At 38.6% G+C, this 25,339-nt stretch overlaps 1 protein-coding gene across 4 annotated transcripts in view; it reads left to right on the top strand.

Annotated features, from left to right (window-relative positions):
* The first annotated feature begins 13,956 nt into the window (after positions 1-13,956).
* The window catches only part of BTRC (beta-transducin repeat containing E3 ubiquitin protein ligase), a 180,081-nt gene continuing 168,698 nt past the window's right edge, over positions 13,957-25,339 (top strand). For all 4 annotated transcript variants that reach the window (XM_063307064.1, XM_063307066.1, XM_063307062.1 and 1 more), the window contains exon 1: positions 13,957-14,154. In XM_063307064.1, the coding sequence (XP_063163134.1) occupies positions 14,107-14,154 (48 nt within the window). In that variant the 5' untranslated portion in view covers positions 13,957-14,106. The remainder of the gene's footprint in view (positions 14,155-25,339) is intronic.

Raw genomic sequence — 25,339 nt, 5'->3', positions numbered from 1 at the left:
GTTAATCCATGACATAATGAAATAATGAATTTTAAATTGTATGACAATTGTAATTTCTCTGTTTATGTACTGGTATTTTGTTTTCCATCCACTATGTCTTTTCTCACGTTCTTCTTTTTTCTTTTATCTAGTCACTTACTTTATTCTTTAAATGGTTACTTCTCTCAAGAGGCAGGCAGGCAGGCAGTCATCCATACCCCTGGCACCCCAGAATGGTAGAAAGCAAGGGTGTCCACCTTTGGTGGGCAGAGCAGCCCTCAAACACCTAAAGGTGGACCAAACCATCATCATCCTCCCAGCAGACAAAGGTCGCACCACCGTCATTATGGACAAATCACAGTATATATAAAAGGCCAAAGAATTACTTGAGGACAAAGAAACTTACACCCCAGTGAACACCAATCCCATACAGAAACTGGACAACCAGGTAAAAAGAATTCTCAACAACCTCACTAAGAAAGGCCAAATTACACAAGAGGAATAGAGGTGGGTGAAAAGCAGTGGACCCGTCCTCCCACGCTTCTACAGATGCCCCAAGATACACAAGCCGGGCATACCACTTTGGCCCATTGTATCATTACCAGGGACTCCCACCTACAACATAGCTAAAGAGCTTACAAAGAAACTCAGACACCTCACAGAGGAGAGTGAACATTCGATCAACTCCCCACTACAGTGCCTCCAGAAAATCAAAAACATAAAAATAGAAGAAGATGAGATCATGGTACCATTCGATGTTACAGCTCTCTTCACATCCATAGACCCGGCACTAGTGAAATAATCTATGGCTGCACAACACACCAGACCTAGCCAAATACACCAGAATAGAAATACCCAGGATAATGGACCTCATCAACCTCTGCCTTACAACCTACTTTCAGTTTGATGGAGAAATATACCAACAGATCAAAGGAACACCCATGGGATCACCAATTTCAGGACTTATAGCAGAGATCGTAATGCAGCGTCTGGAAAGGATAGCACTCCCACACATACAACCCAAAGTATGGATCCGGTACGTAGATGACACTTTTGTCATAATACAAAAGAAACAACTGGAAGAAACCCACAAAACCATCAATAACATCTTTAATGGAATAAAATTCACAAGGGAGGAAGAAAACAACAACTCACTGCCATTCCTGGACATCCTCATCAGTAAAGGGAATGATGGTAAGTTAGAAACACAAGTCTACAGGAAAGCTACCCACACCAACCAAGTGCTCTACTACCAAAGTAACAATCCAACCTCCCACAAGAGAAGCTGTGTAAGAACATTATTCAGACGAGCACTTACACACTGCAGCAACCCAGAACACCAGAAAAAAGAAAAAGAACATCGGCACAGCATCTTCCAACAAAATGGATACCCGCTCAACTTTATCAAAAAGTGCCTCACCACCCAACCCACTACAACCCAACTGATGGAAACTATGAAAAGGCTAACACTGCCATACATCAGAAACATCTCAGAAACCACCAACAGACTGTTACAACCACACGGCATCACCGTAGCACATAAACCAACTAAAACTCTTCAAAACATATTAAGCAACCCAAAAGACCCAGTAGCCCAAGAAGAAAAAACAGGAGTTATTTACAACATACAATGCAAAGACTGTAACAGCCACTATGGAGGACAGACAGGCAGAAGACTAGCAGAGTGCATCCATGAACACCAACTAGCAGTCAGAAGACACAGTGAGAACTCCTTAATCTCACAACACATAGACACTCAACCATAGTTTCAACTGGGAAACTGTGAGCACCCTAAACCAAGCCAAATCCAAAAACGCCAGAGAATTCCTGGAAGCCTGGAACTCAGACAAAGCAGCCATCAACAGGCGCACAGAGGTAAACAACATTTACATACCATTCAAAAGAGACAATAGAAAAGCCAAAAGACCAGTACACTCCCTTGCCAGCAATCAACACCCAGATATGCAAAAATCAACACCAGGATTAACACCAAATGAACCATCAAACAGCACAATACACCCTAATCAAGGAACTATTAACTCAGGCAATCAACCAAGCAGCAAACAACAGCCCAATCAAAGAACTCCCAAGGAGAGAACAACACCCCTACCAACACAAGCAGGGCAAGCCACACTACACAACTGAGAGCAAGGCCCACTCCCTCTTTGCACTGAAGACGTTGCCTAGTCTGGCAATGAAACGTCTGCAAGAAAACAACAAGGCTCAGAGAGCACCAAGGACTCCACGGTGTCCACCTTGGAGCTAAATGCCTCCATGTAACAACTGATGGTTGTGCTTCTCCTACCAGTTTTTTCCCTCCCACCAGCATTCCCATTCCCACCTGCCACACAGGAAAAGCAAGCCGCCATCACTCTTTCTAATGTGGGTAGGGCTGGTAGAGTTTTGACAGGTGGGAGCTGTATGGGTTTAGCCTTCTGTCCAAACCCGATTTGCGAGATGGGTGGGGGCCCTTCTGTCCCTCCTCCAGGAAGCCCTTGCTCAGCTTGTGGCTCAGGTTCTGCAACCCCCTTCCACCCTGGGAGGATCCACAGATTAGCTCTCTCTCCCCTACCATACTATGAGGCTGTCTCATCTCATTTTCTATCTCAGTGTTTCTCAACTTTGGCAACTTTAAATGGCTGGCTGGGGAATTGTGGGAGCTGAAGTCCTCCCATCTTAAAGTTGCCAAGGCTGAGAAACACTGCTCTATCTGAAAGACCCATTCAGTCTTTCTCATTCTCTCTTGAGCTTTCTCTCTCCCACTCATCTCTCTCTCTCCATTGGTCTTCTCTTGCTTTGTCACTCCTGCCTTCTCACATTTTCTCCATCCCCACTCTCACTCAGTAGTATGTCTATCACAAAAGTTGCTGGCAAGTTATTTAGAGATCCATAGGCCTTCCAACATATACTCTTTGGGATAATGAAAGTGGCCACTCAAAGCAGTACATTTTGGGCCCCAATACAACTCCACAAAGATTAATTTATTTCATTATCTAATACAGAGGTAACTGTGGGGAGGGGGCTGAGGGCCATACTTAGCCTCAGAGTGGCATGCTGGGTCTGGTATTTCAAAAAGGTGGTGGTGCCAGGATAAAGAACTTGGTGAGACTAGAAAAATAACAATTTAAATTATATTTAAAATTATATTTGTTGTCTGCATCATTCTGTTGTACTTCCAGTATTTTTAAAGACTGGGGCAGTTTTAAAAGTTTGTAAATTAATGCGTAAATAAAATTTTAATTTAATCAATTATATAGTTTATATGATCACTCCCTGTGTATTCAATAATTTCCAGAGTTTTGGAGACTCTGAGGATACATCCAGATGTTTCAGGGGTTACATATTGTAGGTTATATAGCCCCTTTTTCTGTTAAGAAGCATCATTTGGATTTTATCTCTCTTATGGTAACACATATCTAAGATTAGTTGGTTTTGGCAAAAAAAACCCAAAAACCCACCACAGTTTTTTTTTAAAAAGATCTCTTTATGAGACTAGCCAGTGGTGGGAAAAAAGAGTTGGCAAGGACAGGTGCACTGAGTAGAAAAGTCAGGATTGAGGAGATAATGAAGTGGCTTCCGATCTTCTTTACAGCAGTTATAAGTAAAATTGTACTTACCTCTTTCTCTAAAGTCACATCATGACTCTCTTCTCTCTATAATCTATCCCATCTAATTGTCAAAAACATAGATCATAAGTTCATTTTTTTCTGTTTTACACAAAAAGTCCATAAAGGGTTTTCAGTCACTTCTTTATATCTTTTTTCTTTCTTTCCTATTTTTCTTCTACCTTTTTTCTTTTCTTTTTTTCTTTTTGCACATTAGCCTTCTCTTTTCTTTTTCTTTCTCATTCTATTTTAGTTTGAATTAATTTTTACTCGTTTTTAAAACGTTTAATAAAATTATATTTTAAAAAAAAGGATTGAGGAGATAATGAATTAAATTTCTCTAAATCATCACCCCTCTTCTTACCCTGCTCTTTCACAGTTATTCCCCTTTATTTAAAACAAGAAAAAGGAATTTAATTGTTTAGTTCTTTGCTCACTGGGTAGCTCATTTGAAAGTAATAAACATATGGCTGGTACCTGATCACTCCTGTTGCCACAGCCAAAATGGCTACGGAAGGATGTTACCAGTGACCAGAACAGAGGAGGTCAAAAGTAGCCAAAAGAAGCTAGGCAATTCCCAGATCCCTCTGTATCATCACCATGGTTGCTGCCAAACCACCAGAAATCACACATCTGTGCCAAGAGAAGATGAAGAATAACATCAAACATAACCTAAATTAACTGATCTTGGATATAGATGAGGGATGAGGAAGACTGCTTTATGAGGAAGTATCCTTCAATAATATTTTGCAAGGGTTTTCTGAGCTGCTGAAGGGGTCATGTGGTTGTGTCCTTAGTAATGTTTCTGTGATAGTAAAGCCAAACCATATATCTGTAGTTCCATCTGAATCAACAACATCCTGTAATACAGTGGGATTCCTTGGGAAATGAACTGAGAAGGGAAGAGTTCCACAACATTAGTCAGTTTTAAGATTACTTGCACTATCATAAATTAGCTTAAAAATATGTCTTGCAACTTTCTTTTAGTCAATGAATCTGAACTTTCTGACAAGAAAAACAAAGGGCTACTAACATGCAGAAAATGTTGTTGTCTTTAATTCTCCCAAAATAAATATAGGCAGAGCTGATGTCTAGAGTTACCAGATCCTCAAGCATGGACTGCTTTCTAAGGTAAACTAAAGAACACATATACAGAGAACAAATAATCACACATCTTTCATAATTGCTTCTACAACACTGATTTTTCTATTTGTCAGTCATGCAGAAACCTCTCCTGATTAATCCAAGGATCCTCTGTGCTGTTACAGATGTTTATATGATCATTCCAGTACTAGAACACCTTAATTTATCCTGGACGGACAGTTACAGCTGCTTTTAGATTGTATAGCAGATATTCAACTCCTCTGGGAAACAGCAGGTGTTCCTACCTTGGGCCTGAAATTCGTAAGAAGGCTCTAGGATAAGAAGAGTACACAGTAAAGTGTGGTTTTTTCCTGCTTCTACTACATTTCTGCCATAAAAACTTTCTTCATTGTTATTTTAACAATTTTGTTAGATTTATACTCCACCTTTCCTTTAGACGTTCAAGGCAATGTACATAGAGTTCCCTTCTCCCATTTTCCCTTACAACTCTGGGAGGTAGGCCGGGCTGAGAAAAAGTGGCCTAAAGTAATTCAGTGAGTGTCTGTGGCTGATGCTGGACTTGAACCTGCATATTCTACTGCCAGTCCAACGCCTTAAGTACTACACTACACCAACTGCCTCTTTTTCTAAATAAAATAACTTATTTACACACTGTTCAATTAATCTGTTTGGATTCTTGATTTCATGTCTGTTCTGTGTAACTTATCATTGGTATTGATTGTGCTAACCTTTCTGCTGATAAAGTTTTAGACTGTTCTGATATCTTTATTTTTGGATGGAACTGGAAGAAGTTTTTTTGAATTATATTAAATAATTGTTATGATTCTGTTTTCACCCAAGAGGATTATGGTGAGCTTTCCAATATTACTTTGGTTTAAGGTCCCCAATACTGTGGACATTTTATTCTGATACTTTCATCTAGTAAGAATGGGTGAAGAGATACAGCTCTGTGACTGTCATGAGAATTGTATTCTGAGTCTTTCCTTGAACCTTTTGTTCAATATTGCACTATAGTTTCCATGAATCTATACTGGGAAGACATGCCACTATGTTTCTCCCAAATAAAAACTCAGCTGGGGACTTTCCACATTGCAAATAAGATGCACTATAGTTCATAAGAAGATTTTCTTCAGCATCTCTAACCTTTCTTAGGAGAGCTTTGATGATCCTTACACCAGCTTCTGCACATCCATTTGATTTCAGGTGTTTGGGATTTAATGTCAAATCCATATGTGGTGGCAAATTTGTAAACCTCACCCCTGCACACTGTGATTCACTATCTGTTATCATAACTCAAGGTATGCTATATCTAGAGTTTTAGTGTTTTTAATAGTAGTTTGTCCTAACAAGTTCGTTAGTTGAACTACTTCTGGATAAATTGAAAAACCATCTATTATCACAACATAGCTTTATCATGTAGTGTGAACAAATCAATGTTTGCCTTTTCCCATAAGGCCAAAGAAAAATTCTTATCTCTGAAAGGTTTTGCTGATAATCTGCAAAAGCAATTACATTAAGCAATCCATGCAGTGTGGGAGTTCATAGTAGATCAGTTCAGAGTATCTCTGGCATGTCTCATGGACTTTTTAATCCCTGGAAGACCTTAAGGAAGGTGGGATAAAATTCTGGGCTGTAACAAGCAAGGTATGATGATGCAGTAACCTTGGAGAAGCACACCCTTATATTCCAAAAGCTCATATGAGAGAAATTGAAAACATCTAGGTATTTTATCTCCAGTGCATGTCACTTGAATACCTCACAAACCCCCTTAAGAACTTCATCTACGTTAATGGCCTCTGTGATTTGTTGTCACATGTGATGGCTCATCTGATGCCTCCGTTCTATTTCATTTGCATGAATATCAGGATTGCAGTCCTCTTTCATACTATTTGCTTTCTGAGGTGTGGTTAAGAAAGAACATCTGCGACTTCTGGAGGAAAAAATGGCAGACTGAAGACGGCTCCACAAAAAGCGGAACTGATGACCACAGAATAATGAAGAACATCGAGTAGACTGGTTCTTCGAAACCTCTCTGGACAAGGAGACATCACCCACAAGTGCTCCAGACAACTGCTTCTCAAGAGGAGACCGCAAGATAGTGGTCACCAGTGGGTTTAGAGCTCTGGGAGATGAGGGAATAGCCATCTTACTCAAACCATAGTCAGTGCCTTTGAAAGGACACTAAGTTCGCATACTTCCTTTTCTAACCACTTTTGGAAATTGCTTCTTAACTGCTTTTCAGCTATCAGAAAACTTTGGATCAACAAGTTGAGGTGAGTTTCCTTCAAACCTTAGTGAAAGAAAGTTTTTAAACTACAAGTTTAAGAACTTAATTTTTTTTTTAATAAACAGCAAAAGTGTGATTAAAACTTTGATTTTAAAAAGTTACAAATGGACTAAGGGTCCAGATAAATTTGAAATAAGATTTTGGAATTAATTATAAATAACCCTTCCTGTGGGAAAATGCTTGTTTTGAATTAAAAAACAAACAAACATAAGGTTTTAAAATTTGGACACTAGAGGGAACTAAAGATTACAATTAAAGGAGAAGAACGTATAAACTCGACTTACAATTACAGAATGAAGCAAAGTATTCTAACATTGGACGTATTGAAAGATATTTTTGAAAAATGGACTCCAAAATTATTATTAATAGTGTCAACAGAGACTTCTGCCTCTATGGACACTGTATCTAAAAGATGTTACGGAAGAAGAACAAGTTTTACCTGATAAGATCGAGACTGAGTTGAAAGTGGATTTACGAATGACAGGCTACAAGAATGATATAGAAAAAGATGCTACACATGACATGCAAAAGAAACCAGCTGCTGTTTTAATAATTAAAAGGGATATACAAACAATAAACCAAAAGAGTGACCTGGATAATTATATTGGATTTACAAAAGAGGCTTGTTAAAATTTTGAAGAATCTTTTGAGAAAGGGCAAAGAAAAAATGAAAAGAAATCAAATTCTACAGCATGATTTGAATGGACTAAAGATTATGATTGTTAGAAGTAAAAGGAAGGAACATATAATTTATTTATTTGATCAAGATTAAAATAGGTATGTTATTTCTGGTAACCCTTAATGGACTTTTGCTGACACCAGGACTGAAATGACAATGCTTTATGGATTTGTTTATAGATAAGGGATGGGATATGGGTAGAAGAGATCATTTGTTGTATTTCAAGAGGAGGTGATACGTTACTAAAATTGTTTATACTTGTGATGAAGGTGGGAAGTCACACACACACATTCTTTTTCTTTACTATATTCTTATTTTTCCTTTTTCCTTTCTTTTCTGCACATTCTACTCTTTCCTTTTATTCTTCTGTCTTTTTTAGTTTGTATTAGTTTTTACTATTGTAATTATAATCTTTAATAAAATACTATAAAAAAAGAACTTCTGCCATTACTAAATATTTTCTGGGTTAAAACTGAGATCAAAGTTATACTGTACTCTTGAAGTTCCAACAACAGTTGCTGTATTTTGGGTGTAATGTTAATTAGTCGTCTCTTCAGGGTTTTATGATCAGTTTTTCCTATAAATCTTCTTCCATGTAGAGATGAAACTGTTTGCATTCAAGCAATAATCCAGGGGTTTCTTTTTCTATCTGAGCAACCATTTTGTTCAGAGGGGCACAATGCATGGGATATATATGCAAAGCAGCCATGACCTATCAGGTTTCTGGAATAAAATGGCACCTAAGCCATTCTAGGAAGTATATGTGGACACTCTCTTTTCTAAGTATTACTAAGCAAAGTAATGCTCTTAGATTTGTGGTGTGGGTAGCTAGGCTGGGAATGAATTTGGGACACGGTTTACCATTTTCATGATTCCCTGAACCTGTTCCTGACATGTCAGTTTTATCCTTTAATATGGTCTCGTTTAATGCCATCTTTTGTATTTTCCCAGCAATTGTATTTTTTGGATTTTAAAACATTTGCTTTTGTTCAATTTAATATTTGGCTTTTTCTAGCAATTTTAATTGGTGATCATGTTTTTCCTGAGGTACCCCATAGAAATAAGTTGTCTGTATGGTTCTTTGAATGCCATCCATCAGTTATTACATGTTGTGATGAAATACTTAAGGAACAGAACACAACTCAAAGGGCTTGTGTTTAAAGGGCATGTATATTCACCATGAGGTACTGTATATTAAATATACATAGGTATGTGCTTTCTTCATCCAGTAGAATGTGACAAAACCTGGCTCATGCAACCAGCTTGGAAAATAAATTTGTGCCTGCCAGTTCTCCTAAGAATTCCATTTGTGTAAGATCTAATACCCTTGTTTAATTCTTTGGGGTCCAGGCCAAAAGCAAAGTCTTTATATACAATCAATGATTAGCAGAATTAAAAACAAAACTAAAACATATATCTCAATAAAACAGCAGCTGATGTTTGCATAATCTTTTGTTTTTACTTCAGCCACAGAAAATTTGTCTATCATAAGGGTAAAAGGATATTTCACATCAGAAAAAAGCAACTTAATATAGAACTCAACTTCATCTCTGTTTAACTATAGAACTTTTTAAATGATTGTTCTATATTGACTGAGCTGACAACATTGATGATATGTAATTTTTCAGATTTTTTATGACCAGGATATTTCTTCTCAGATTTGGTACTACTAATGCTCTTATATCCTACAGAGTGCCTTTCCATTTTGAAATGAGTTCACAGCCACGCAGTGTGGCTGCTGCATTCTCAGTATATGATTTTAGATACATAGGTGCTGGATACAGTTTAGTCTTAAATCTGTTGCAGTAATTTTCAGCTATTAGACAATACTAGCATTAAGCTTATTATTAATGATTAATCATATTATTGCATACTAGTATTAATCTTATACACAATAAACACAAATGTATCCATGAATGTAAATGCATTATACGTATTAGGATTATTTTCTCCAGCTGTTAGGAAGAGTGCTATTTTCTGTCAATCCTGTACTGTTCTTCATGATAGCCCACTGCTTTCAAATACAATAGGAATCTTTGCTGAAAGCATCACTATTGCCCTTCTACATTGTCAGTAAGCTTTGGTTCTGGTAGTAGTCAGAGCATTTATTTTAAAAAATAAATTTGAAGGTGTCACTACTCACTTAACATCAAAGAGACTATGTTCTCTACAGGTAGCTCTCGACTTATGATGACAATTGCGACTGGAACTTCTGTTGCTAGGCAAGGTGGTTGTTAAGTGAGTCACACCCAATTTTATGACCTTTTTTGCTGTGGTCGTTAAATGAATCACTGTGGTCATTATGTGAATCTGGCTTCCCCCATTCACTTTGCTTGTCCAAAGCCAGCTGGGAAGGTTACAACTGGTGATCATGTGACCCTGGAGTGCTCCAACCATTGTGAGAGCCAGTTGCCAAGGGCCTGAATTTTGATCACGTGACCTCATGGATGTTGCAACAGTCTTAAGTGTGAGGACTGGTCTTAAATCACTTTTCTCAGCACCATTGTAACTTCAGTCACCAAACAAATGGTCATAAGTCGAGGACTACCTGTAATGCTACTGAGTAATGTTCCAATTGGCTTCCTACCCTTGCATTGACTCTCCATTGCTTGACTGTGCAGTAATAGTCATATATTTTTTCTTTTAACAAGCTAGCAGAATGATTTTGTTGTTGTTGCCATACCTGGGTCTCCAACACACCATATTGCTCTATAGGAATTTAGCTTCATTTATGAAGGAGGCAATGGAATAAGAGGTGAACTGTCTGTCTTTATTAAGATCAGCTTGGACTCACCTCTGACCAGGAACAACAAGGAACTTAACATATTGCAAGGAACAGCACAACATGGGCAGGTTCTCCTTTGGGTAAATACTAATTTCCTCACATTACACTTTAGATGTGTTGGATTTCAATAGCTATTTGCCTGCTGGTCAGGAATTATGGAAAACTGATTTAAATTAAGAATTGAATACTGTACTCTGGTTCCTTTTCAGAATCAATCTTCAAAAATATTCTATTGCTATAAAACAAAATTAGAAGGAATAAATATTATATGTATAAGAGTGAGGATTACAGGATAAACTGATGAACCAGATTGTTTTGCCACTATTTTTTATTATTTTTATCCAATAAAATGAATCACAGTCTGTCTTGTTCATTGCCAGAGCAACTTTTTGCAGTATGTCATTTAAACTCTAATTTGACAAATGGATGAGGCTGAAAGATAGCACCTTGCCTAAGGCCAATCAATTAGTACCTGACTATGCTCAAATTTGAATCCAGGTCCTTTAGATGCACCTGCCAGATGAAATCAAGCATAAAGTACTGTGTGAGTGCCTGTATTTACTTACAAGCATCTTTTGTTCTCTTGCTTCTGCTGCTGTCTTTCTAAAAGTTGATTAAATATGATTTTACTTCTTTCTCACTCTGTTTTTACATTACCATCCCTTCAAGGAACTGGGATCAGCTTTTCTTTTTAATGTTTATGTTCTATCAAGGGCCACCTACAATAATGTTCATAATAAACTTAATATTCATGTCCATATTACTCTTAAGATATATGTCTTGTCTTTTCCTCAAGAGTTCAGGTACATTTAAGTAGATATTACCCTTAATTTAAAACCCACTTCAGCACTATGTAAGTTGGCCTAAGAGAACATAACTGACTCAAAATCACCCAGCAAGTTTCCACAGCTGAGGAGAGACTTGGACTTGGGTCTTCTTAGTACATAATGGTGCTATTAATATATTGATTCTTTTTTAAATATGAAGTCCAATATTTTGGATGATGCTAATGAAATAACCCAATTGCTATTTGAGTATTTCCATAATCTGCATTTGCCAACTTCTGAAATTCTGAAACATTCTGGGAACTAGGGTGGAGTCAATTCTGGCAGGTCAGGGAACAGCACTATGAACAAAAAACAATCTTCTAACATGAACAGTAAGCCATTTTCCAAACCAATGACTATAAATATAGGAATTACAGCCCAGTGTGCCTGGAGGACAACAAGGTGAAAAGCTCATATAAACATCCTGCATAGAGAAGAAGAAGCAGAAAAAGGAGGAGACAGTTTGCTCCTTGCTTTTCTTGAAAACAAACAAGCAAACTGGCTTTTTTTTTCTAGCTGATCTAGTTCATATAATCAGAATTTCAGTGGTCAGCAGTGTTCCGAACAGACCTTAGATTGCATTTCTGGTATAGATGCTTGGTAGAATATGTGCATCTCACGTTTTTCAGTGAATTATTAGTACTTACTTCACTTTAACTTTATTTTGGTCATTGACCAATAAAATACATTCTATAAAACAAGCAAAGTTATCCTCTAATGTCAATAACTGTTAGCAACCATTTGTAGGTAAAGTTTACACATAATGTAGCAGAATGTTGCTACCTTCAAAGAAATACATTTATCTTTGTTGTTAACATAACAGATAACAGAAGTAAAAATTATCAGGATGACATGCTAATTTGTGAATTATTAGTAGTTTCTAAGCTTCACAAATGGCTAATGTAAACAAAGGGATACAATCAGGATAAACCACTCAGAGTCCCTCCTTGGGGGGAGATGGGTGGTAGTACAATTTGAGAAATAAAATAAACATTTTTGTGGACTTCATACACTAATTTGTAAAGTTGCCTTACATTGAATAGCCAGTCTCCTAGCGAAGTTCCAACCTAAGATATGGAAAAAGAGAGGGGAAATACACATTGGTAGACCCTTGATGTGCTTCTGTTTTTATTTTCTTCCTTCTTTATTGGCCAGCTTGACTTACCACCTTTCAGGTATACCACCTATGACTTGCAGCTTTTGCAGCTGCTTATCTGAGTAGATGACCAAACAATTGGTCATTTGAATCATGAACAAACTGAATCATGATTTATTCATGCAACTTTCTGGTTTTCGCAACATGCTGAATTATAAGCTAACACCTAGGTTAGATTTATACAACTGACTGGTGCTAGAGACATTCTATTTGAATCTTTAACCAGTACCTTAAAGAACACCATCAACACTTTGACTGGCCAGGCAATGGATCAGAAACCAGACTTTTTGATTCCACACCTTGCTTGTTTTGTCAGTACTTGTCCAAGGAACAGCTCTGGTCTTGCTTTCTTTGACTGACAGCACTGGACCAATTAATAGGATTAAAGAATCATTGAGCTGTAAGGGGCACTTTGGTCAGGAGCTGCTATTCTACTTAAAAATCCAAATTAAAGCATTCCATATCCAGTGTAGCCCATCACATTCTTGGTAATTGGTTCTGTTGTTTAACTGGTGAATTGGGTCTTACTTTTAAGAACTTTTTCCAAAATTCAGCTGGAATTTACTTTCCTGTAACTTATGAACCTTATTCCCCATGACTCCAAAGAGAATAGGTAAGCAAGTAAAATGAATATGAGTACACCACCAGTTATCTCATTTTGGGTAGGAGAAAAAATGGTTGCAATTGGAAACAAGAGTCATGACAAAGGATCCCCTTTATCATGACTCCTTTCTCCAATTGTGACACTTTTTTGCCTATAAGAGAGGATCAAAGATCACAGGGAGCCCTTCTGAGACATTTCTGGTGGTGCTACTCCTGAGGGTAGCACAGTACTATTCAGTACATTAGGCTTCCAGCCCACTTGAGATACTGCAGCCTCAACAACTATTTGATAGCGAGTATGTTAAGACTAATCCCAACAACCCAATCCCACATCATGATATTGGAGACCCTTTTTATTGAACAGCCTATTAAAAATGTTAACTCCCACATTAAGTTCATATAACATGCTAAGCCACAGTATATTTAAACTATAGCTTACTGAATAAACACAGCAAGATTCACACTATATATTAATATAGCATACGTTTATAGATCACAGTGGCTGATCCACAGGAGGTACTAAGCCAAATGCATTCTCTGGTCAGGGCTTAGTAACTGCATGCCCATTCTGTTCTATGGTACAATTACATACCTATTGATGTAATCTAGAAAACCCCTACAGTTTTGTTTTAAGAAACGAATTCCCTTAGGCTCGTTAGAAACTTCAGCTTTCATCAGTCTGTTCTCTCTCGGGATAGAAAGATTAAACGTGAAAACTTCTCCCCCCCCCCCTTCACCTAATTCATCTACTGTACTCAGCCCATACCACAACCACTTCTATGAGCCCCCACTTTCGTGCTTCATAAGAGGCGGTTAGTGCAGCATTTCCTCTCACGCAGGGATTGTTGGGAATTGTAGTGTTTTGGGCACTCTTGGCTGCTTCTCAGGAGCTCTCGGGGACTACATTTCCCGTTTACATGAGCCAAAGGAAAACGGAGCTTTCTAACTGCGCTGGCTGCGGCCTTGCACTAAGCGAGAAAAAGAGAGACTTGGGGGAGGGGGGTAGCGTAGGCCCAAGCCCGGCTGAGGCCCGGAGCTGGCGGAGGAACAGCAGTTGCGACAGACACGAATTGGCGGGGCTATGGACCCTGCCGAGGCAGTGGTACAGGAGAAAGCCCTGAAATTCATGGTAAGAAGGAAAAGAGTGTGGAGGGGATTGAATGGGGATGGGGGTTAGCAATGGTTGTTGCTGGTGATTGTAGTAGGAAGCGGAGGAGGAGGATGGGGAGATGTTACGGAGGAGAGATTTATACGGGGTAACTTACAATCCTAAGGGTAACATTTACCTATTAAATGAGTTTAGGAACTCCAGAGGAAAAAAACATGGGAAATTGAGATTGTTACCATGTAGTGAGGAAAAAAGGGAAGGCAAGCAAGTCATGGGTTTCTCCATCGGGTTTTTTTCCCCCACCCCCCCATGGGCTTCGGTTATAGCGGGTTTGATATGGAAAGAGGATCCGTGGTTTGGGATTTGTTACTGTTTAGTTTTTAAATAACGGATTTTATAGAAATCAGGACTGAAGGCCGGGGTTTTATAATGATGGAGCCCAGAAGGCCGAGTTTTGGATCAGAACATTGTGAGGCTGGGAATACACTGAAGAAAGTCCAGATGGAGGGAGTGATGGAAGATGTGATGGGATTTAGGGAAATTGAAAATACTGTTGTTTTTTTGAGGGAGTTGATGTAGATTAGCACCTGAACAACACTCACAAGGTAAGAAATAGTTTATATAAATATATATATTTTTAAAAAGGTGGTTAGCAAGCCTAACTACAGTACTTAAGGATTTAGCTACTCTTTGGGGTCAAATTGGTTTACAATTTGCAAAGTAAATCATGATATGGAGCTTTTTTGTTATCAGTAAGGATGCAGAGATCTGTTTTAAATACTGAATGCTAGAATATCGGATTAGTTACATTGCATTAGAAGAAGATTCTATTTGTGGGAGGTTTTTTAGGCTAGATCTGTTGCTGCTATATGTAACCAAGCATCATAATCTTCACTCTGATGTATATGTTAAGACTGTTATTCTGTGTTAAGCATTCTTTGCAGTCCTTCCTTATTGCATATTGGTTTCAACTTACAGCAGAAGCTATGAGGACATTCTTTTCTCTAGGTACACCCAAATTGGTGTGTTTGTGCAGAAATCTACTACATTTCCACCCCATTCCCCCTGAAACCATATGGTCCAGCTTCAATCTTCTGGTCATATGTTGTAAATAGAGTCATCTCTGAATAGAAATTGTCCCACAGGGACCACAAAGGAAGTACTATGTTGCACCAAAACATATTTGATTTTCAATTAATTTCTAAAGCAACATATACGCAATCCACCTTTCTTCCCTGTTGCCCTAAATTACAGCAGAGGCTTTCATCCTGCTTTCATTGATATGCCAGAGAGTCTGCATTTCCCAGGCATCCACTTCATCCAATAACTGCTGTATCCTGTAATTGCACTGGTATAGCCAATTGCTGAGCTCAGAGAAAGATAGCCCAGCCTACATGAAAATGCTAGCTAATCGGTGGTTGACCTTTCTGCCTGAAACATAACACTCCCTGAATTTACTGCTTTTCCCCAGTAGTGTTCATGAATAGAAAAAAGTTAAAAGTGTAAAGATTGGTTGTAAGTTTCAAGCATCTGTTTGTCTCCCCCCCCCCAAATTATGTGTATTTGTATGACAGAGCAGTAGGCAGTTTTTTCACTTCATGAAGCATATCAACATTGCTAGTGTCATATTTTTCCTATAAAGCTTGCAGGTGTTGCATGTTTCCTAGTTTTCATGTTACACCATTTAAAGCTAATCTCTCTCTAGATTTGACTGGGAGAAACACAAGCTGTAAGAAAAGTGGAATCATGGTGGGCAGTGTGTACAATCAGAAAGCAGGTATTTGCAGTATTGGAAGAATGTATGTTCTCTTATATTGAAAACGGGGTGAAAACTAAACTTCAATTTCAGAAAGTCAATTTTCAATATGATAAACTGTTTTGCAGCTGGAGAGGTGTGATTGGGGAAAGACCGTCAGGGTATATACATTGAGGTAAACCTCAGTGTCACCAAATTGACAGATTGAGGTCTGGAAGCTAAATTCTGTTCTGCTGCCTTGTCCAGTTAACACCTTTGAGGAGGCAAACAATAGATTCCATCCAAATCATCTTTTGTTATGCATGTTTGGATATATAGTGTATATTTACTGAAAGGGCATCACATGAGTATGATAGTCTATGATATACTGCCTTTATTGTGAAATTCTTGTGTTATGAATATGAACATATGATTTATATGTTTTCTCACGCCTGTAGGCTATTGTACCTATCCTTTGGACAAGTATATTGATGGGGGGATGGTATTAGATACTTCTACCCTTGATAAGAAACATTTCATACGCATACTTTCCTTTTTTGGAATACAGTTTTCCTTATAGATTTGGCATATTCTTAAAAATATTTGGCTTTGTTTATATAAACATATGTTTCGTAAAAGCCCATTGAAAAAATGACCTTTGCTTTGGGAAGAAGGACCTCCACATAATTGTTTCTAATTTATAGTAAAACTAGAATCCTTTGGAAGATTGCAGATTCTATAATTAGTATTTTTTTTTGAAGTGTTCTTAAAGTCAAGGTGTTACATATTTCATCATTATTGGTATTGGCTGTAGTTGATCAGTACAGTACTAATCAAAAGTTAACCTTAATAGTTAAAATCATTTACCAAGCAGGTACTCTACACTTTCCTCTTTTGGTCCTTGGAAGGGAGATATTTAGTTGCACCAATTAAATCAATCTCTGATAAACTCTGGGTAATCATAATTGTACTTGTGAACATTTCCTGACAAGTCTTCACCAGTTTATGACACTGGATTTAGAGATTTAGGGTATGACTATTTCTTGTTTTCTGATTCTGCATACAATCACTTGTTAATAATTATTAGTAAAAGTACTAATCATTCAGCCTACAGAAGAGCAGTCAACAGATGGTTAACTGAAAGATAGGATTAGTAAGATGTGACTTCACTTCCAGAAAGAACAAGCTCAGATTTAGTTCCCTGTTTTCTCCTTTGAAAAACAAAAAAGGAATTGGCTGTTTCCAAGTTGTAGCTGGAAGCATGATCTGTGTGCCCCCCCCCCCACACCTTCCAGCAATCTTTTCCTCCTCTCATATTCTCATGCTCTTATTTGAATGGGGTATGAATTGTTCTTTACTCTGATAGAAATAGATTTGCCCCATGGGATGGCTATGAACACAGGCTGGTGAATGGGGATCCTCTGACCTACAGTATATTTCTCCCTTCCCCAGGTTATTTGTGATGATTGGGGAAGATATGTTTTCCTCTGGAGGGACAGCAAATCACTTTGACTACTTTGCCTAATTATACAGTGAAGGTGGAGGCAGATTGCTTTTTGGCTTGTTTTTTTGCCTGTATTGCTTGGGATACTATAATCAGGAATGTGGAAAAGAGCAGATGGAGACAGCAGTAAACCCACAAGCATCTTCAGTCAGCCAGTAGGGACTCAAGTAATTTTTCCTCCTATTCCTCACTCTCTATGTTGCTTCTGGGCATTTTCACAGAGGTTCCCTTACATTCTAGAAACTGGTAGTTGATCTTTTTGGCATTTGTGTGAGTGCTAATGCTTGTGTGTAGATCTTTTCAACTTCCTTCCTCTGAACTGTAAAGGTGGTAATATCTTCCTCTCAGAGGAAGAGGATAAATGTGGTGAATGTTCCATGCATGGAGAAAACTTCCTTTCGAGTTGGTGGGGGAGGAGAGAGGCAGGGAAGCTGGATTTTAAAGGAAGGAACAAACCTATTTTTGTACAGACTTAGATTAAAGCACTAAATTACCGACCACAGATTAAAAGGAACTATTTCTTGCTGCTCCTCAAGGTAAGCAGCAAAATAAAAAGATAATTCTTATTTCATTTCTTTTCATAGTGTTTATACTTTTGTACTGATTTTCTTTTCAAGAGTCAAAGTTTGTTCCTTCCTCATGGAAGACCTAAATGACATTTTAACAGCTATATATGAAACCTTGGGAAATAAGTCTGTAAACTACACCAGTGAAGATGTTTCTGAGGATGGGGGCTGGACATTATGGCCCAGTGTTTTTTGCTCCATTATGAATCAGCTGATCAATGGATAGTTAAAGATAGCCAGCCATCCTTGCTGTCTAGTTACGTCTTCAAAAGAAACATAACTGCTGTCTCTGTTGTGGTATTTGCCCAGGTATAGTGGATTGACTGAGTTGCACCACAGTGTTTTCCAGCAGAGAATGCTGAGTACAATGCAGTGCCCAAGTAAGTACTTTTCCCTTGATTCCAGGTACAGTATGTAAACATAGGGATTGTTGGTCAAGAAACCACATGAGCTTCTCTGTGCTTTCTGGCTCCCTGATCTTGCAAATTATATGCGAAATATGAGTGCCACAAGTAATAATAACTACTGTACTAACAATAATACATTTTTTTTTATTGTATGGCATAGCAGTTCGGTGTCCATGCTGCCTTTTTCTTGCTGGGAAATCCTTGTGAGGTCCAACAGCCAGATGTGTAGACTATTTAGCAGTGACAAGTCATGTTGCCTGGGGTGCACTGCAAGGAGGCTACTCTACATTGCACCGAGTTGGGCTGAGAGAAGGTGACTGGCCCAAGGTCAGCCAGCCAGATTTCATGCCTAAGGTGGGACTAGAACTCACAGACTCCTGGTTTCTAGCCCAGAACCTTAACCACTAGACCAAGGTTAGAAATCCAGAAGGGTCCTCTTCTGAATTGATATTAAACTTTATTAAAGTTGCTGTTCACTGATTCTTTGCTACTTATTTTTCTGCCTGAAGGGGTCAAGGCTCATAGTAAATCCAATTCTGTTGCCAATTTTTGCTTTTTGGATTTTATTTTGTTATCTCAAAAAACAAAACAAGGAAATCATGCAGAACATGGCTTTTTGAATTTTTTCCAATCCCCTTTACTAGCTGTGGCCATAGAAGTTGTCTGTATTTTCTTCTATGTAATGAAATAATGTGTGGTGTCTGTGTACATTATGTGTGTTTCTGCTTTCCCCTCAGGGTTTATATCTGTGTGTTTATATACGTGGACTTGTAAGGTCAAGGCAGGCTGCATATTTCCATGTCCTGGGTCACATGACTAGGATAGAGGCGGGCTTAGAATGGAGCAGCCGGCAGTGTTCTGAGATGCTTCCTAACTTCCTTTCCCATAGGGAAGCACTGGGGACATTTTTTCTGAAATATTTTTCTCAGCAGCTCCTAGCCAATTCAGTCCATTTTAAACTTGAACTTTCTTTTGCCGGCTTCTCCTGCCATACCAGATTTGGTTCTGCTCTATTCAGTTCTTGGAAAGTTATCCTGCTGACAGAGTCCTCAGCCCTTTCACAGGATTTCTTTCTTACATTATATTTGGTTAGAAAGAATAAAAAAGTTTCTAGACTGTTCCATTGCTGCTGTAGCCAGCCTTTAAATTTGCAAATAGTAGTTCTTACAGTAGTAAAAATGCAAGAGATTATATATATTATCTCTGTATATCAAGAGCAGCAAAGGTAGTATCCTTCAGATGTTTTAAGTCAGTGGTTCCCAACCTTTTTGGCACCAGGGACCAGTTTCGTGGAAGACAGTTTTTCCACGGACCAGGGTTGGTGGTGGTTTTGAAACGATTCAAGCGCTTCCTCTTTTTCCCAATCTTTTTTTTTTCTTCATGTCATTTGGAGATAGCAGCCAGTGGGCTTGCTTTCTCTGACAGGAGGCAGAGCTCAGGCAGTAATGTGAGCAATGGGGAGTGGCTGTAAATACTCAGGCTGTAAATTCGCTCACTCGCCCACTGCTCACCTCCTGCTGTGAGGCCCAGTTCCTAACAGGCCACGGACTGGAACCGGTCTGCAACCCGGGAGTTGGGGACCCCTGTTTTAAGTAATGAAGCCCTCAGCCAGCATGTCTAAGGAATGTGAGAGTTGTAATTCAAATCTGTTGAAGTAGGTGTCCTTCATCCGGGCTGGCCTACAGTTGTAATCAAAATTATTCAACCCCCATTGCAAAGCAGGTCGATTGTCAAAATGTATGGACTTTCAGCTGTTTGCAATGAACAAATCAAACAAAAACAATTGAAATAGCTCAACACAATGAATGTTTCAAGTGGTGTCCCAAAATTCGACTGAAAATGCAACTTATAATGACTTCTCCAGTCTCAAAAATATTCAATCCCCTGAATAGAATCCATCACAACAGCACACATACAGTATGCAAAACAAGGGTTGTCTCAAGCACACCTGATGCAACTAATCAAGGGCTTCATTAGTGCACCAGGTGTGCTTGAGCTGGAACACATGAAATACCTGAAGTGGCTAGGGGTTTGTTGAGTATCATGTTTGACTGCATGTTAGAAATACAGTATGGCTAAGTCAAAAGAATGGTCTGAAAAGGTAAGAGAAGAGATCATTGCCCTTCACAAACAAGGAACAGGATACAAAAAGATAGCGAAGGCACTGAATGATCCTAGAGACACTGTTGGAAGCATAGTTCACAAGTTCAAAGTTACAGGAACTGTCCTAACAGTCAGGAACCACGCTGAGACAAGGAATAGGTCTCTAGTGTTTTATTACTGCTACATTAGACAGAAAATCCTAACAAACTGAAGAAGCATGGGAAAAACCCAGACAGATAAACCCCAAAGGTTAAGGCGGGTCTGATCTGTGTCTCTTTGAATGGCTGCTTAACTCCTCAGTACTACGCATGCGTTTTCCCCCCTGGATAGGGGCCCCCTCCTGCTCACCATCAGTACTCATGACATGAACAGTGGTTACACTACCTGGATGGGGCAGAAAAAGGAAGCTGTCAATGGCTGCAACCAGATTTCTTAGAAGACAGGTAGAAAGAAACCTTCGAGTGACTGCAAAAGACCTGCAGCAAGACTTGGTGGCAACAGGCACTGAGGTTTCAGTGAGCACAGTAAGGCGCGTAGTAGACACAGAAGGTTTCCATGCCAGAACTCCAAGACGTACACCATTACTGACCCAAAAGCACAAGAAGAGTCGGCTCCAATATGCTCAAAATCATATAAATAAGCCACAGAAGTTTTGGGATTCTGTTCTGTGGAGCTATGAAACAAAACTGGAACTTTTTGGCTCGATGGATCAGTATGTCTGGAGAAAGAAGAATGAAGCATGTGCTGAAAAGAACACTCCGCCTACAGTTAAGCATGGTGGTGGCTCGGTGATCCTCTAGGGCTGCTTTGCATCCTCTGGCACTGGAAACCTGCAGTGTGTGGATGGCAAGATGGATTCATTGAAGTATCAGGAAATCCTAGGAGAAAATATGCTGTCTGTAAGGAAGCTAAAGCTTGGGCGTCATTGGACCTTCCAACAGGACAATGATCCTAAGCATACCTCAGATTCCACTAAGGCTTGGATGCAGAAGTAGTCCTGGAAGATTCTACAGTGGCCATCACAGTCACCTGCCTTGAACCCCATAGAAAATCTCTGGTGGGATTTGAAGAAGGTGGTTGCAGCACACAAACCCAAGAATATTACTGAACTGGAGGCTATTGCTTGTGAGGAATGGGCTAAGATTCCTTAGGAATGCTGCCAGAAGCTGGTGTCTGGCTATGCATCTCGTTTGCAGCAGGTCATAACAGCAAAAGAGTGCTCTACTAAGTACTGAAGATGCTTGCCATGAAGGGGTTGAATAATTCTGAGACTGGAGAAGTCATTATAAGTTGCATTTTCAGCTGACTTTGGGGACACCACTTGAAGCATTCGTGTGTTGAGCTGTTTCAATTGCTTTTGTTTGATTTGTTCATTGCAAACAGCTGAAAGTCTATACATTTTGAGAATCAACCTGATTTGCAATGGGGGTTGAATAATTTCAATTACAACTGTATATATGTAGAGCTCTGAAATAAGGAACAGCATTCAGATTTGCTTTGTCATGGTACCTCAAGTATAATGTGCCCACAGACACATTATTTGATGCCTGTCAGACTCCATGCCTCACCTAATCTTACCCCATTTTAAAGATTCTTAATATATGATGTATGTAATACATGAAATATATATACAGATACATGTTATATATATTGATCACATTATTCCTTTTCATGATAAGCAACATTACTCTACTGAAAAGGGGTTAAGAAATAGTAAGAAAAAAGGAATTAAAGTCATGAGGTAAGAAAACCTATACCTATTCTTACTAACACTATCCCTAGGTAAAGGTAAAGGTTTCCCTTGACATTAAGTCCAGTCGTGTCCAACTCTACTGTAGGGGGTGGTGTTCATCTCCGTTTCAAAGCCAAAGAGCCGACGTTTGTCCGTAGACGCTTCCATGGTCATGTGGCTGGCATGACTAAACGGAATGCTATTACCTGCCCGCCGAAGCGGTACCTATTAATCTTCTCACATTTGCATGTTTTCGAACTGCTAGGTTGGCAGGAGCTGGGACTAGCAACGGGAGCTCACCCTGTCACGCGGACTCGAACCGCCGACCTTCCGATCGGCAAGCTCAGCATCTCAGCAGTTTAACCCGCAGCGCCGCCGCGTCCCTCTCAACTCTATCCCTAGCTCATATAATAAAGTAGACGGCAGCATGCTTTTACATGTAGCCATTTTCACTTTTTTCAACAAACGTGTATTCTTTTCAACAGAACACATATTACTTTTCGGTCAGCATTTGCAGGTATTAAAATTGCTCCATCCATTGTCCCATCTTTTCCAGGGTATACAAATTCTTCTACTTGCTCCAGTTTTTCAGTTTATGTGTAACTTGGACTCATTCACTGTATCAGACTATATTTATCTTTGTCACATTAATGGTCAGATTTGTACATTATATCAGCATTTCTCAACCTTTTTACTCTGGAAAAACCCTTGAAATAATTTTCAGGTCTCAGGGAATCCCTGCATAAAACTCTCAAAAAAATACAAAAAACTTCACAATACAATTCACTTCTAACTTATACAATCCACATTCTACAACAACAGTGGCAAAATGGTAGGCTGGCAGCTGAATCACAGCACATATAAATTCCTACCGCTGTACTAGCATTGCACAGTGTGCGAAGTTAAAAAGACAAATATTTAGTTTTTTTCGATCATGATTTCTTGCAGAACCCCTAGCAACATCTTGCAGAACCCCAGTTTAGCTAACTTCCACTGCAAATCATTTGGGTTCTCAGTTGTTCTGCTTTAACTCTAGCTTCTTTCACTCCCCCCCCAAAGATCTACTGTTAGCTCTACCAAAAAATGGCCTGTCCTGTATTCAGAAACTCTCACCAAGCTTATATTCATTATTTTTGCCATGTGGGTGTATGAATAGATTTACAGTACATCTAAACAACATATTCAAAACTTTTTTTTTCTCAGCAGATACTTACCAAACAGTCACCTTTTGCATTCCTTCTTGGTTGTCTAAATGGCCTAATAACTTTTTCTGTTCACTTGCATGTTGCTTTCGCCCATGTATTTGTGTCCTCTAGCAGTGTTTTCCCTTGGATTGCATGCATTCAAATTCTGCAGGATTTCCCCCCAAACTAATTTCTGCTTCTTCCTTTATTACCATTCACCAGATCTCAATATGCAACCATCACCAACTTAATGTAACTATCCTACTTTCTGTAACGCTACAATCTAAATGACAATATATACTCTCTGACATTTTAGCCTTTTCATGCATAGCTAAGCATACACCCTCCTTTCTCTCCATGTATTCACAGAATCTACTCCACACGACCACCTTCATTCACATCTATTACATCCTTCCCCTTTCTGTTAGTTTCACAGACACACTGCATATCTATTTTTCTTTTGTTTGTTTCATTCCTTAATTCATGCTTTTACTATTCTTACAATCGAAGTTGCAGTCGTCTTCTTCCTAGCATTATTCCTGCGCTATGGCAGGGTCTGCTTGTCAGCATATCCATCTCCATTTGACTCGATCCAAGGCATCTTCAGGGGTGATGTTCACGCATTCCATGTCCTCCTCAATGCGGTCCATCCACCGTTTCTTGGGTCTACCACAATCCAAGTTGCAGTATGCCATAGTAATCATATTATGTACCCATTAATATTGCCCTTTGCCACACCTTACAACTTTGGTCATTTTAGGCCTTCATGTTGTACTTTTTAGTAAGAGGAGGTGTGGGCATGGTTACTTGTACCTATGCCACATGCCGCATTCCTACTGACAGTAAGGTTATACCAATTAGTTGTGGCACATTTTGGTCAGTGTGCCATTAGTGTAACCAAAGTCCAGTTTTATCTTAAGCGTGTTCATGGTATTCTGTGCAAGTTAGTGCTTCTTTAGATTAGACCTTGCAAGCCAGCATATCTGCATCCCACCAACTGTAGATATATGTAGTGAACTGACACACCCAGAATGGTTAAATATCCTTTTAATAATTAAACAACAGGAAGCTAATATGGAGTGTGTGTGTGTATATATATATATAAATTTTTTAAAGATTTTTTAAAAAGGAAAATAAAATCTAATACAAACTAATATAAAAAAAGAAAAAGAAAGAAATGAAAGAGAAAGCTAAAAGTGCAAGAGAAAAAGAAAAATAGAAAAAAATACAAAGAAATAGTTTCTGATCTTCTTTACAGCAGTTATAAATACAATTATAAATTTACTTCTTACTCTGTGGTTACAACATAACTTTCTTCTTTCTATATTCTATCCTGTCTAATCATCGAAACCATAAATCATAAGTTCATTTTTTTCTGTTTCACACAAAAAGTCTATAATGGGTTTCTAGTCAGCAGTAAATGTAGATTTTGTCTTTTCTCTGATCAAAGAAGTCCATGCCCACTATGGCAACCATTCTGTGTGAGTATCCAAAACATGTTCTCAATCTGCCCACCAATTCAGAGGGCTGGAGATATTAGGGAATATGAAAAACATCTGACAATAATACATTTTGTAGTTGTTTGACCATTATACATATTTTTAATTTGGAAGGTATGTTACCTATTTGTTGTTAGGTATGTAAAGTTATGTTCCATTATGATGTATAAAACCTCCATTTTGACCTGACACTTTGTCTGTATCCAAATTCCTCCTTTTGAACAATGTTGGAAAAGTGGTAGGAATGGCATTTTTTACATGCTTTGCTCAATCTAAACATTCATTTTTTATTTGCTTTATCATGCATTTTCATATATACACATACAGAGAAAGACAGGAACATCTCCTGAAAGAGTTGTGCAGCCTGGGAAAAAGATGCAATTATTTTAATTATTCAAATAGAGATACTTCTTATATGTTCCTGAACATCCTGAAACACATCTTTTTGAAGAATTATATAGTTGTAATAATTACTG

This window comes from Candoia aspera, chromosome 6 (assembly GCF_035149785.1).
Source record: "Candoia aspera isolate rCanAsp1 chromosome 6, rCanAsp1.hap2, whole genome shotgun sequence".
NCBI classification, from domain to species: Eukaryota; Metazoa; Chordata; class Lepidosauria; order Squamata; family Boidae; genus Candoia; species Candoia aspera.
The sequence above is the reverse complement of the archived record's forward strand: the minus strand, read 5'-3'. Positions and strand labels throughout refer to the sequence as shown.